Source organism: Staurois parvus, unplaced genomic scaffold (assembly GCF_062004578.1).
Source record: "Staurois parvus isolate SC_StPar_1 unplaced genomic scaffold, SC_StPar_1.0 ptg000659l, whole genome shotgun sequence".
In the NCBI taxonomy this organism is placed as follows: domain Eukaryota; kingdom Metazoa; phylum Chordata; class Amphibia; order Anura; family Ranidae; genus Staurois; species Staurois parvus.
The window spans coordinates 1,049,692-1,063,701 of record NW_028318455.1 but is presented as its reverse complement, the minus strand read 5'-3'; the positions used below and the strand labels follow the sequence as shown (position 1 = coordinate 1,063,701).

The window sequence follows — 14,010 nt, the reverse complement described above, 5'->3', positions numbered from 1 at the left end:
CTATTCCTCCCACTGACACCAACGATGGGGCACTATGCCTCCCACTGACACCAACGATGGGGCACTATTCCTCCCACTGACACCAACGATGGGGCACTATACTTCCCTCTGACACCAATGTTGGGGCACTATTGCTCCCCCTGACGCCAACGATGGGGCACTATTCCTCCCACTGACACCAATGATGGGGGCACTATTCCTCCCACTGATACCAATGATGGGGCACTATTCCTCCCACTGACACCAATGATGGGGCACTATTCCTCCCACTGACACCAATAATGGGGCCGTATTCCCCCCACTGACACCAATGATGGGGCACTATTCCTCCCACTGACACCAGTGATGGGGCACTATTCCTCCCACTGACACCAATGATGGGGCACTATTCCTCCCATTGACACCAACGATGGGGCACTATTCCTCCCCCCACTGACACCAACGATGGGGCACTATTCCTCCCCCCACTGACACCAATGATGGGGCACTATTCCTCCCACTGACACCAATGATGGGGCACTATTCCCCCCACTGACACCTATGATGGGGCACTATTCCCACCACTGGCACCAATGATGGGGCACTATTCCTACCACTGACACCAATGATGGGGGCACTATTCCTACCACTGATACCAATGATGGGGCACTATTCCTCCCATTGACATCAGTGATGGGGCACTATTCCTCCCACTGATATCAATGATGGGACACTATTCCTCCCACTGACACCAATGACGTGGCACTATTCCTCCCACTGATACCAATGATAGGGCACTATTCCTCCCACTGACACCAATGATGAGGCACTATTCCTCCCACTGCAAAATTACAGTTATGAAGTAGCAACGAAAATAATTTTATGGTTGGGGGTCACCACAACATGAGGAACTGTATTAAGGGGTCGAGGCATTAGAAAGGTTGAGAACCACTGCTCTAAGCATTTAGCTTAGGGTATCTACTTTCCAAAAAGGGGTCATTTGGGGGTATTGGTACTGTCCTGGTATTTTAGCACCTCAAGAAATGTGATGGGCAATCATAAAGTAAAAGCTGTTTAAATTCCATATTCTATACCATAGTTTGTAGATGCTTTAACTTTCACACAATGCAATCAATATACACTTTTTTGGATTTTTTTTTAACCAAAAACATGTAGCAGAATACATTTTGGCCTCAGTTTATGACGAAATTTGAGAATACATTTTGGCCTCAGTTTATGACGAAATTTGAGGTTTTTGGCTATTTTTTATGACAGAAAGGAGAAAATATTGTTTTTTATAAAAAATTTTCAAAGCTTTGTTTATAGCGCCAAAAATAAAAAGCAAACAGATGGTCAAATACCACCAAAATAAAGTTCTATTTGTGTGGAAAAAAGGACGTAAATTTCATTTAAGTACCATATTGTATGACCGCTCAATTGTCAGTTAAACTAGTGCGGCGCTGTATAGCAAACAAATGGTGTAAATTGCAGTATTTATATCATAGTTTGTAGACGCTATAACTTTCACACAAAGCAATCAATATACACTTATTGGGATTTTTTTTACCAAAAACATGTAGCAGAATACATTTTGGCCTAAATTTATGACTAAGTTTGAGTTTACTATATATTTTTTATAGCCGAAAGTAAAAAATATTGTTTGTCTTCAAAATGTTCGGGCTTTGTTTGTTTATAGCTCGAAAAATAAAAAGCGTACAGGCGATCAAATACCACCGAAAGAAAGCTCGATTTTGTGAAAAAAAGGGTTGTAAATTTAGTTTGGGTACAGCATTGCATGACCGCGCAATTATCAAATTAAATAGTGCAGCGCTGAATAGCAAAAAGAGGCCTGGTCATTAAGGGGGGGTAAATCCTCGGGAGGGCAAGTGGTTAAAGTAGAATTATAGGCAATACTTTTTTTTCCCTTTTTATTTTGGATGAAGTAAGAAGGGTTTTAACCCATCAGATTTTTTTTCACCGTGTCGTACTTCGAAGATTTCCCTTCCTGTCCCATAGTCAAACAGGAAGTGAGAGGAAATCCCTGCACTAATGTGGGGACCCCCAGAACTCCTCTAATACTTTACTGGGGGCAACCCAAAATTAGTTCTTTACTTTCAATTTCAATAATGGTAAACAGGACAGAGTGTTAATCTCCTTACGGGGGCACAGACAGCAACAGAACCTGACAGGGGTTTTAATCCTTCTCCACTTTATCCAAAAACGAAAAAAACTTTTTTCCTGTAGTTATACTTTAAACACAATCCAAAATAAATAAAAAAAAAAAAACAGGCATTCGTATTCCTGCAGCCACCATTTTTCCTAGTACATGGATTTGGATTGTCACTCACTTTCTGCAACTCTAAGCGATTGTCTTCTTGGATCCGCTTATTCCTCTCTTTCAAATCTTTTTCTGCAAGATGACCAATTCCCTTTTTTTCCAGTGCCTGTAAAATATGTTAAAGTTTAATACAATTGCTTGACGTTTCTATGCCTTTAAAGTTTACATAAAGCCATGCTTTTAATTATAGTTTATGTCTAAACATTAGAGTTCAAATAATGATGTTAGAAATGCTACAGATGTAATGCACAGTATCAGGATTTTGTAAAAGCATTTGATAATGGTTCTAATAACAGAATGATAGACTAACAGACCCCTGTCACAAAAGAAACATGGAAGCTGCCATAGCTGTTCATCTTCTGAAAATGCCAGTTGCCTGGCTATAACAGTGACTCTGACTTCCATAATTTTAGTCATAGAACCAGAATAAAAATGCAGATAAGGAGTTTTGACTTCTGTAACTTTCCCGATCTGCATACTTTGCTCCAAGTTAGTTAAAAGTGCTAAAACCAGTGCCATAGAAAACGAAGATCGGCAATGGCAGCCCTGATATTTTTCCTAGGAAAGATTTTAAGGTGCAAGTACAAGAGTAAGGAATCTGTTAGATTATAGCACAAAAGGTAACCATCTGATACAGATAAAGCCTAAATTTTTATTTTAAATAGTTTGTTTGGGCCCAGCCAATCAGAGAAAGCCTTGTATTCATTAAAATATAAGACTTCCTGTGATTAGCTGAGCCGAGCATAACCCAAATCGATTTAGTTCTGGGAATGGGACAGAAGTCCCCATACTGCTGCGAAAACACAGCGTTGTATACTGTATGCAGTTGATGCTACAAACATAGAAAAGTGTCGGCAGAATAAGACTGGTGCATCAAGTCCCGTTTTTTGTTTATTTTTTTGTTTCTTTTTTGTTTTGTTTTTTATTTGGGTTGGGGGGGGGGGGGGGAAGTTGTATTTGTGTTTTTTGTTCACTTTTTTGTATGAATATAGACCTATGCTTGTCCCAAGCATGTTTAAAGCCATTTACTGTTGACTGGCTCACGACCTCTGCTGGAAGTTAATTTCATGCATCAACTACCGTATTTTGAAAAATGGGGGAAAATGTCTGTGTCTTATGGAGCGAATATGGAGCGGCCGGCCTGGTATTCCCCCCGTGTTAGAATACCGGGCCAGCCGCTCGGCTCTTCTCTGCAGACCTCCAGCAGTCCTACCAGCTCTCAGTCTTCTCTCCCCAGCATGGGTACCCGGCTGTGACAGCTTGCCGCTTCACAGCCAGGTGCCCACTGCACATGCGCGAGAAGTCAAATGGTCAAATGTGGGTACCCGTTCCCCCCCCCCCCGCTACCCAAAGGTCTGCAGTTTCTGGTCATCTCCTGTGCTGTGTCCGCAGTCTCTGGTCATCTCCTGTGCTGTGTCCGCAGTCTCTGGTCATCTCCTGTGCTGTGTCCGCAGTCTCTGGTCATCTCCTGTGCTGTGTCCGCAGTCTCTGGTCATCTCCTGTGCTGTGTCCGCAGTCTCTGGTCATCTCCTGTGCTGTGTCCGCAGTCTCTGGTCATCTCCTGTGCTGTGTTCGCAGTCTCTGGTTATCTCCTGTGCTGTGTCCGCAGTCTCCGGTCATCTCCTGTGCTGTGTCCGCAGTATCTGGTCATCTCCTGTGCCGTGTCCGCAGTATCTGGTCATCTCCTGTGCTGTGTCCGCAGTCTCTGGTCATCTCCTGTGCTGAGTCCGCAGTCTCTGGTCATCTCCTGTACTGTGTCCGCAGTCTCTGGTCATCTCCTGTACTATGAACGCAGTCTCTGGTCATCTGTACTATGAACGCAGTCTCCGGTCATCTCCTGTACTGGGTCCGCAGTCTCCGGTCATCTCCTGTACTGGGTCCGCAGTCTCCGGTCATCTCCTGTACTGGGTCCGCAGTCTCCGGTCATCTCCTGTACTGGGTCCGCAGTCTCCGGTCATCTCCTGTACTGGGTCCGCAGTCTCCGGTCATCTCCTGTGCTGTGTCCGCACTCTCCGGTCATCTCCTGTGCTGTGTCCGCAGTCTCCGGTCATCTCCTGTGCTGTGTCCGCAGTCTCCGGTCATCTCCTGTGCTGTGTCCACAGTCTCCGGTCATCTCCTGTACTATGTCCGCAGTCTCTGGTTATCTGTACTATGAACGCAGTCTCCGGTCATCTCCTGTACTGGGTCCGCAGTCTCCGGTCATCTCCTGTACAGGGTCCGCAGTCTCCGGTCATCTCTTGTACTGGGTCCGCAGTCTCCGGCCATCTCCTGTACTGGGTCCGCAGTCTCCGGCCATCTCCTGTACTGTGGTCGCAGTCTCCAGTCATCTCCTGTACTGTGTCCGCAGTCTCCAGTCATCTCCTGTACTGTGGCCGCAGTCTCCGGTCATCTCCTGTACTGTGGCCACAGTCTCCGGTCATCTCCTGTACTGTGGCCACAGTCTCTGGTCATCTCCTGTACTATGTCTGCAGTCCATTGGTTCAGAATATTTTTTTTCCTGTTTTCCTCCTCTAAAATCTAGGAGAAAATGCGGTACTCTCAGTAAAATAGTACTTTCTGATAATAGTTTTAAACTTTCCTCCAGTTAGTTTAAGGTCATGTACCCGTGTTCTTGAGTTTGGTTTCATGTTGAAAATACTGCCCTCCTGATCCTTATTCACCCCCTTAATGTATTTAAAGGTTTTAATCATGTCTCCCCTTTCCCTTCTTTCATCCAGACTGTGCATGTTACGTTCCTGAAGTCACACTTGATATGTTTTATCCCCCAGACCATTCAACATTTTTGTTACTTGTCTCTGGTCTTGTTCTAACTGATCAATATCTTTTTGTAAGTGAGGTCTCTAGAACTGAACACAGTATTCTAAATGAGGTCTAACTAAAGATCTATATAGGGGAATCAGGACCTCCTTCCTTCCACTGTTGACCCCCCTAGTGATGCATCCTAGAATTCTATTTGCTTTTCCCACTGCCTGGCCACACTGGCTGCTCATTTTGCAATCATCTGAAATAAGAACACCCAAGTCCTTTTCCTCTGAAGTGCTAGCCAACAATGTACCCCCAAGGTTGTACTCTCTCAAGGGATTCTTTTTCCCTAGGTGCATTATTTTACATTTAGAAACAATGAACTGCAATTTCCACTTTTTTCACCAATCTCCCAGCAATGCCAAATCATGTTCCATGTTTCAGGGATATCAACCCAATTGCACACCTTTGTGTCATCAGCAAAAAAGGCATACCTAACCCAACAAACCTTTAGTTATATCACTTACATATAGATTAAATAGAAGAGGACCTAGTGCAGAGCCTTGTGGTACACCACTAGTGACTGGTCTCTTTTCCGAGTGAACCCCATTTACAACCACACTCTGGTATCTATCCTTTAGCCAGCTGCATATCCAATGAACCACCCAAGGACTAAGTCCTAGCTTGTACAACTTTTATATCAGATAATTATATTGAAGTGTATCAAATGTCTTGCTGAAATCAAGATATGCTATGTCCACAGCACCACCCTGGTCCAAAACATTGGTAATACAGTCAAAAATCCAATCAGATTAGTCTGACATGTCCTCAGTAAAGCCATGCTGCTGTGGAACCAGGAAATTAAGTGTTTTTTAGTGATCAATGATCTTTTTTTCAGGAGTGATTCCATTAACTTGACTACAATCGGAACTCACTGGCCAAAAATTGCCAGCTTCTACCTTGCTGCCCTTCTTGTGGATAGGTACAATATTAGCTGTCTGCCAGTTATGGGGAACTTCTCCTGTTAGAAGAGATTGATTAAAAAGATCAGTTAATGGTCCAACAACTATACTTCGACGTTCTCTTAGAACTCTGAGATGAATACCATCAATGCCCATTGCTTTATTAAATCTTTAACCGAGGCAGTTCCTCTGCTACCTCTGTCTCCGTAAAGCCAAAAAACGAACCATTATTACTAGAACCAATATGATTTCCCAACTTATTATTATTATAATTTATTTCTGAGAAGAGTGAACAAAAGTAATTGTTTAAGTGGTTTGCTACATCCAGGTCTCCCTCAACATAAGTGTTGTGTCCAGTTTTCATTTTAGTGATCCCATCTTATTTTTTCTTGTTCAAACAATTTTCAGAGAGACAAAAAAGAAGCATAGGACAGTCCATTTATATATACAGGCATAAATGAGTACAAGAAAACATGTCCTACAGAAAAGGGGGAATATCATATAAAAAACACTTTACAAGGAACCATGGAAAAACATGAAGGGATACAGTGGCACAAAGGAAGGTATGGAGGTTCCATGTGAGGCAATGAGAGAGAGACAAAAGTGAGTAGGAAAGAGGGGAGAAAATTAGGAGAGACTGAGAAGGAATAGAGGAGAGAAAGAAAAGACGTGTGACTTCCAGAAAGGAATAGACAATCTTGGGACCAGATCAATGTATGGTTTGGCATATAGGATTACCACAGAGAGAGATTAGGAGATGTCAAGGAAGGAGCAAATAATCATCAAAGTTCAGTGGGTGGAAATGTTCCATCCATGGGGTCCAGGTCGACAGAAACTTAGGAACAGAATCTATAATGGTGGCTTCCACTTTGGCGTGAATCATAGCTTGTGTAACCTTGTTCCTAACTGCTAGAATACACAGAGATGGAGACTTCCACAATTTGGCCATAATCTGTTTAGCTGCAGTGGTGACTTGCAGGAGGAGTTTGAATTGGGATTTGGAAATAGAGGGAGGGTGCAAATTTAAAAGGGCTACAGTTGGGTCTGGCGGTATTGGTTTTGCAAAAAGCAGGGATAACATATGAAAAACTTTGGCCCAAAAGGCTTGGGCAACAGGGCAGTTCCTGCCATCGCACAACTCCTTAGTTAGTCTCTGAAGCTACTTCATTCTGTGAAGAGGACTTGGTAGCCGAACAGATGCGGCCCCAATCTGCAGGGTTCAACTGGTGTCCCAAATCTTTCTCCCACCTAGCGACATAAGTAGGGCTTGGCGAGGACTTAGGAATAGAAAGAAGATCATAAACAGCAGAGATAAGGCCCCAAACACAAAAATAGTGAAGCGCTAAAGTGAATCCCTATAAACACACACAGTGCATATAATATTAACCAAAAATATTATATATAAGTTCCCTATACTCCAATGAAACTGTATAACCATCTGTGGGATATCTATACATACACAAAAAAAATTATCAAACGGAAAAACATACCTCATAAATTAAATAAATCCGTGATAAAAAATAATAATGAAAGTGATACAAAAATAAAATCTGTGTCATTAATATTCAAAAAATTATATATATATATATATATATATATATATATATATATATATATATATATATATATATATATATATAGGTGATGCTTTCTATAATATATGTGACAGCCTAAAAAAATATAAAATTCATAAATTGTGATTCTCAATCAAATATACCTGATTAATAATTAATTTGTGAAAAACCATACATTGAGCTATTAAATAAATAATCCACTATATCTAGTGATGTTTTTAAATATGAAAAAGTGTCCACAGATGAACAAAAACAGTCCATGCAATAAGGTGAAAACGACACTCAGTGATCTTCACTTCTAGTGCTCAAAAAAAGAAATCCTCCAATGGCAGCAATGCCTGCTCACCTCCCCACCTCGACCCACAAAGGGCCACAAGGCTATAACTCTCCTCCAGGTAATCCTTTGCTTCCAAGCAGCTCAGTAAGGAATCACAGGACCTCCACTTCACCTCCTCTCAAACGTCATATAGGACACAAACAGAGCTTCCCATAGTGTAATACCGTTTATTTAAGACACTCCATATAACATGCTGTTTCCACTCACATGTGTTTTCTTAATGAAAAATGCAATCCTCCTCATTCCCTGGGTGCATTCACATGTAAATAGGGAAACCAATATGGCCGCTGTGCTCGGACATCCGTCCCCACGTGACCGGAAGTGATGTGTCTCTGGGCTGGGAATAGCGTTCCGACGCGTTGCGTCACGTGCGTCGTGGCTTCATCAGGGTACCGCCCCCCAGTGCCATAATGTGTTTATATAGGGAATGGTCAAATTACCATTCCCAATTGAAGGGCGGGCTCCCGGCGGCCATTTTACCGGAGCCCATGAACCTAACCCCACTCATGGGGGATAACCTAATCATACCTTCTCCCTTAGTAGCCAGATAGAATCTCTACTACGGTATATATACCTTCATGGTAATATACACTAAAATAATTTAAAAATACATTGAATTGTTTATTTAAATAACATTAAAAACTTACATATTATTCTACTTCATTTATTAAAAAACCATCTCCTTACTTATAACGAAAGGGCCAGAGGAAAAAATTAATAAGATACACATACCATCAATGTATAAAATACAGAGATCTAATATAGGACAAACCCCAAGTAAGAGTGTATATGTATATATATATATACACCTTACACTCATATACATAGAATACCACAGAACTAAATATTTAATAAAAAAAAAAAATATATATATATATATAAATTACATTAAAAAATTTTTTTTAACCATATATATTAAAACTGGCCATCTATATTTACTCTATCTTCTCACTAAAAATCAAAGAAAAAGGAGAACACATTATTGATCTGTAACAATCATAGGGATCCTATAACACTTTTTATTGCTTCAGAAATTATCATATAGGCATATATATTATAATAAGAGATAATCCCATATAAAATATAGTAATCATGTGAATATACCCATGGTCCGAGTTCACAAAAAACGTATTTATCTTATTATATATACCACAAAAAACCTAAAAACTATCTCCCTAATATACCAGAATATTCTAAAATATATAAACACAGTCATAATCCGAAACTGTCTCTGCATGCGGGTCTCTATAACAAGATCGTTCAAAGAAGAGCGAGCTGAGCGGGATTGGACGGCATGTGGAGCATAAAAATGTTGCAACTGAAGGTATCTAAAGATTCCTGATGACGGTATAGAGTGCGACTCACGTAGGGAAGGATTTGAAGCCTCTACTGGTCACAAAATGGAGCAGGTTGCCGAGGACCAGTGTTTGAAGGATCGTGGGGAGGACCAAGCCGGGGAGAAGGCCAGGTTCCGAAATTATGAGAATAGGGGAATATGCGGTGACTGAAGAGAATAAACTAAAATGTTTGTCCCAGAGAGAAATATAATGAAAGGTTATAGGGTTATGAAGCGGTCGGCGATCTGGTGGCCAAAGCCATAAAAGATTAGCAACTGAGAGGGGGTCGCAGTCGATCAATTCAAGAATAACCCATTGAGGGATTTCATAAGTCGCATGTTACTTAGGCAATTGTGCAAGATGCGCTGCTTGGTAATACTTCGTAAAATCTGGGAGGCCTAGGCCACCCATGAGCTTATGTTTTATGCTTGTGTATGGTTGAGCGAGGTATACGAGGATGGATGGAGCCCCAGAAATATGTATACAAACATTGGTATGGGTAGAACTGTAAACAAATATAATATTTTAGGGAGAAAGGACATTGTAGCAATCGTGCACCCAGAGGTGGATACGAACCTCCATTTTGTTAAGAATTTTCCATGTTGTACCATTTCTCACTCCCAAAGCAGGCTGCCTCCTCCAATCACCCCCCCCCCCCTCGCTGTGGAGTGACATGTGGGCTGAGCGATGACAGAGGTCACAGGCAGCCAAAGCACAGCAGGAGAGCTCTGAGCTATAGAACCCCCAACGGAGCTGGGACCTAGCTGTCTGTTAGTTGTGCAATCTGGGATATCGTAAAAGTGTAAACCAAGCCCTTCACTGAGTTCAAAGACATTCCAGAGAAGTAATAAACTAGACACCACATTCAACATCCATTTTCCCCTACTATTTCATATCTTGGAATATGAGAGACTTACATAAAAAGCAGGCATATATTCCGATTGGTCACTTTGATACAAGATTCCTGATAGGTTACATCCCTTAGCTGGCATATATAGAAAAGCAGAAAATGATATCTCCTGAACCATTCACACGAATCTTTCATATCTAACCTTTCCACAGATGCGTCTGCATATTAATCTACTAGTGGCACGGCTGCTAAATGCCCTGAGGAAAAGTCATGGGCCATAATATAAGCTAGGAGGGATTTTTGTTCTATCTTGGGTCTCCGCCCCAACACCCCTCCCCAAATGAGGCAATTGGCTCTCTGCTGTAAGGAGACACCCTGCTGAGATCCTAGAAAAAGGCTGTTCTGTTTGGAGTGGTGTGTGTGAGAGAGAAAAGAAAAGTCTCCTGTTTTAACATCGAAACTGACAGTAGAGACAAGAAATCCTTTTGACTTATGAAACTTGAAGCTGTTAACACCAAGGCTGACTGGCAAGTACTTTAACCCTCTAAATTCCTTTCTGTTATCTCTTTGCTGTGCTGTTGTTCTCTGTGTGTGTGTATGTATATATATATATATATATATATATATATTTTATTATTATTATTATACAGTATTTATAAAGTGCCAATAGTTCGCTCAGCGCTGTACATTACAAAAGGGGGACAGAACATGTGACAGAACAATAACAATACAATGCAAAACATGAGGGGATTGAGGGCCCTGCTCTTTCGAGCTTACAATCTAGGAGGGAGGGGATGGTGGCACAGGAGGAGATAGCTGTGGGGGATGGAATGGTAGGAAGAGTGGAGGAGGTCAGCAAGTTAGCTGGGGGTGGGGTAGGCTTCCCTGAAGAGATGGGTTGTCAGGGTGCACCTAAAGGAGAGGAGAGTAGGTGATAATCTGATGGGTTGGGGCAGGGAGTTCCAGAGGATGGGTGACACCCTGGAGAAGTCCTGGAGGCGGGCATGGGAGGAGGAGACCAGGGAACTAGAGAGGAGGTCTTGTGAGGAGCGGAGTGTGCGTGCTGGGTGGCACTTGGATATTAAGTCAGTGATGTAGTTCGGGGCAGTGTGGTGGACAGCTTTGTACATCAGTGTTAGGATTTTGAATTTGATCCGTTGCGCAATCGGAAGCCAGTGGAGGGATTGGCAGAGGGGGGTGGCGGAGATGGAGCGGTTGGAAAGGTGAATGAGTCTGGCAGCCGTGTTCTGGATCGACTGAAGCGGGGATAGCCAGTGGCGAGGCAGGCCAGTGAGGAGGGAGTTGCAGTAGTCGAGTCGTGATATGATGAGGGAGTGGATGAGCTGTTTAGTGGTTTCTGGGGTTAGGAACGTGCGGATTTTGGCGATGTTGCGGAGGTGGAGTCTGCACGAGCTTGTTAAAGATTGGACTTGGGGCTGGAAGGATAGGTTGGAGTCCAGAATGACACCAAGTACTCTGGCCTGCGGGGCGGGTTTGATGGTGGCGTTGTTGGATGTGATGGAGAAGTCAATGGGGGGTGGTGTCCGGGCTGGGGGGAAGACAAGAAACTCAGTTTTGGAGAGGTTCAGTTTAAGGAAGTGGAACGACATCCAGTCAGATATGTCGCTCAGTAGGTGTCAGGAGGTGGTGAGGTGGGGGGTTGAGAGATAGATTTGTGTGTCGTCAGCATATAGGTGGTAGTTGAAGCCGTGAGAGTGTATGAGTTGGCCAAGGGAGGAGGTGTAGATGGAGAAGAGAAGGGGCCCGAGGACGGAGCCTTGAGGGACCCCAACAGAGAGGGGGAGTGAGGGGGAGGTGGTAGCATTATAGGTAACACTGAAAGAGCGTTGTGACAGGTAGGATGAGAGCCAGGAGAGAGCAGAATCTCTGAGGCCGAGGGAGTGTAGTTTTTTTTGAGGAGGAGGGGGTGGTCGACTGTGTCGAAGGCTGCAGAGAGGTCAAGGAGTAGGAGCACTGAATAGTGGCCATTAGCTTTGGCGGTTAGCAGGTCGTTGGAGAGTTTGAGTAAGGCATTTTTGGTGGAGTATAGGGGACGGAAGCCGGACTGTAGGGGATCAAGGAGGTTGTTGTCGTTGAGGTGAGAGCTTAGGCGGGTGTAGACTAGGCGCTCGAGAAGTTTGGATGTAAATGGGAGCAGGGAGATGGGTCTGAGGTTGTTCGGGTCATTGGGTTCCAGGGAGGGCTTTTTAAGTATGGGGGTGATGTGTGCATGTTTCAGAGGGGAGGGGAAAGTGCCGGAGGAGAGGGAGAGATTAAAGATGTGGGTGAGGGAGCGTAGGATGGAGGGGGAGGGAGGTCGTAGGAGTTGTGAGGGGATAGGGTCGAGGGGGCAGGTGGTGAGGTGGGCATCAGAGAGGATCTTGGAGACTTCCTTGATGGTAGTAAGGTCAAAGGTGTGAAGTGTTGGGGGGGCTTCAGTATGAGGAATGTAGGGTGGGGTGGAAGTGGAGGTCAGAGCAGTGGTGGGGCCGTGGGAGAGGGGTGATGAGGGGGTAGCTAAGTGAGGGGGAACGGTGTTGGAGGGAGTTTGAGCAGCGACGAAGTCCCTGCGGATTATGTCGAGGGAGAGGGGGGATGAGGGGGTAGCTGTGTGAGAGGGCGCGTGAGTTGCGGCGATGTCCTTGCGAATTGTGTCAATCTTGTTTTTGAAGTGATTGGCAATCTCAAGGGCAATGAGTGAGGTGCTGGATGGAGGTGGAGGTGGCGAGAGTAAAGAGTTGAAGGTGGAGAAGAGTCGGCGAGGATTGGAGGAGAGGGCCTTGATGAGGGTCAGAAAGTAGGCTTGTTTGGCTGCGTGGAGGCCAAAGAGGAATGTTTAAAAATGCACACATTGCACTCATGTTGTGTTTTGCATTTTTAATCTGCGCAGCAACAAGCTAGCCAAAAAAAACAAACATACAAAAAACAGCCAAACACATAAAAAATGCATCAAAAATGTGCATGCAAAAACACATTGCAAACAACAAAATACAAATTGCATTGGTGTGAAACAGGCCTGGAATGCACTGAAAATGCAACAATAATGCATGTGTTGCATTTTTGGTGTGTTTTTAATCTGCCCAGCAACAAGTTGGAAAAAAAATTTTTTTTTTAAATGTGTCAAAAACAAGCACGCAAAACGCACTGCAAAAAGCACTGAAAAACGGATAAAACGCCAACTGCATCGATGTGAACCAGGCCTGAAATGCATTGAAAACCCATCAAAAACACGTGTTGCATTCTGATGCATCTCACAGCCACGAGTCACATGACCTATGAAGAATGCATCTTAAATGTAATAAAATCACGGCAAAATCATGGGTTAAATCACAGGTTTTCGGTGGCTATTAATCAGCAACGTTTTCCCTATCTGCAAAATGACAACAACACTATTTTCGGCTGATATATCGCTGCATCCCTACTTACTGCATACTTGGGGAATAATTCACAAAGGGGTATCTTACCGCATCCAAGTGTTTAACTGTCTCAGAACTTCAAGGAATAGCTATTTGGTTCACAAAGCAGTCATTAATAAAATCAACACTAAGCAATAACATTGTTCTTCTGCAAATGGTAACTTGTAATCACAGCTATCAATAAAGTAAGTCATAGTGTAGACCAGAAGTCTCCAAACTTCAGTACAAGGGCCAGCCACATTGCATATTTTACAAAAATTCACAGGCTGCAAAAGAAAACAAACAAAAATCATTTTTCTCATTGATTTTCTGATTGCATTCCCCCTTACATTAGGGTCCCAATCAGTATCCCCCTTACATCCGGGTCCCCATCATAGAAGCAGATACCATGGGCTGCCTCTGCAGACCTGAATCTTTATCCTGTGCAATTTGATAAAAAAAAAAAAGATACACCACTGACCTGAGCTGCATGCCA

The 14,010-nt window shown here is 43.3% G+C and overlaps 1 protein-coding gene across 2 annotated transcripts in view; it reads right to left on the bottom strand.

The window, feature by feature from the left end:
• The window catches only part of CACTIN (cactin, spliceosome C complex subunit), a 201,940-nt gene that overhangs the window by 125,314 nt on the left and 62,616 nt on the right, over positions 1–14,010 (bottom strand). For both annotated transcript variants that reach the window (XM_089694313.1, XM_089694314.1), the window contains exon 3: positions 2,328–2,423. In XM_089694313.1, the coding sequence (XP_089550439.1) occupies positions 2,328–2,423 (96 nt within the window). The remainder of the gene's footprint in view (positions 1–2,327; positions 2,424–14,010) is intronic.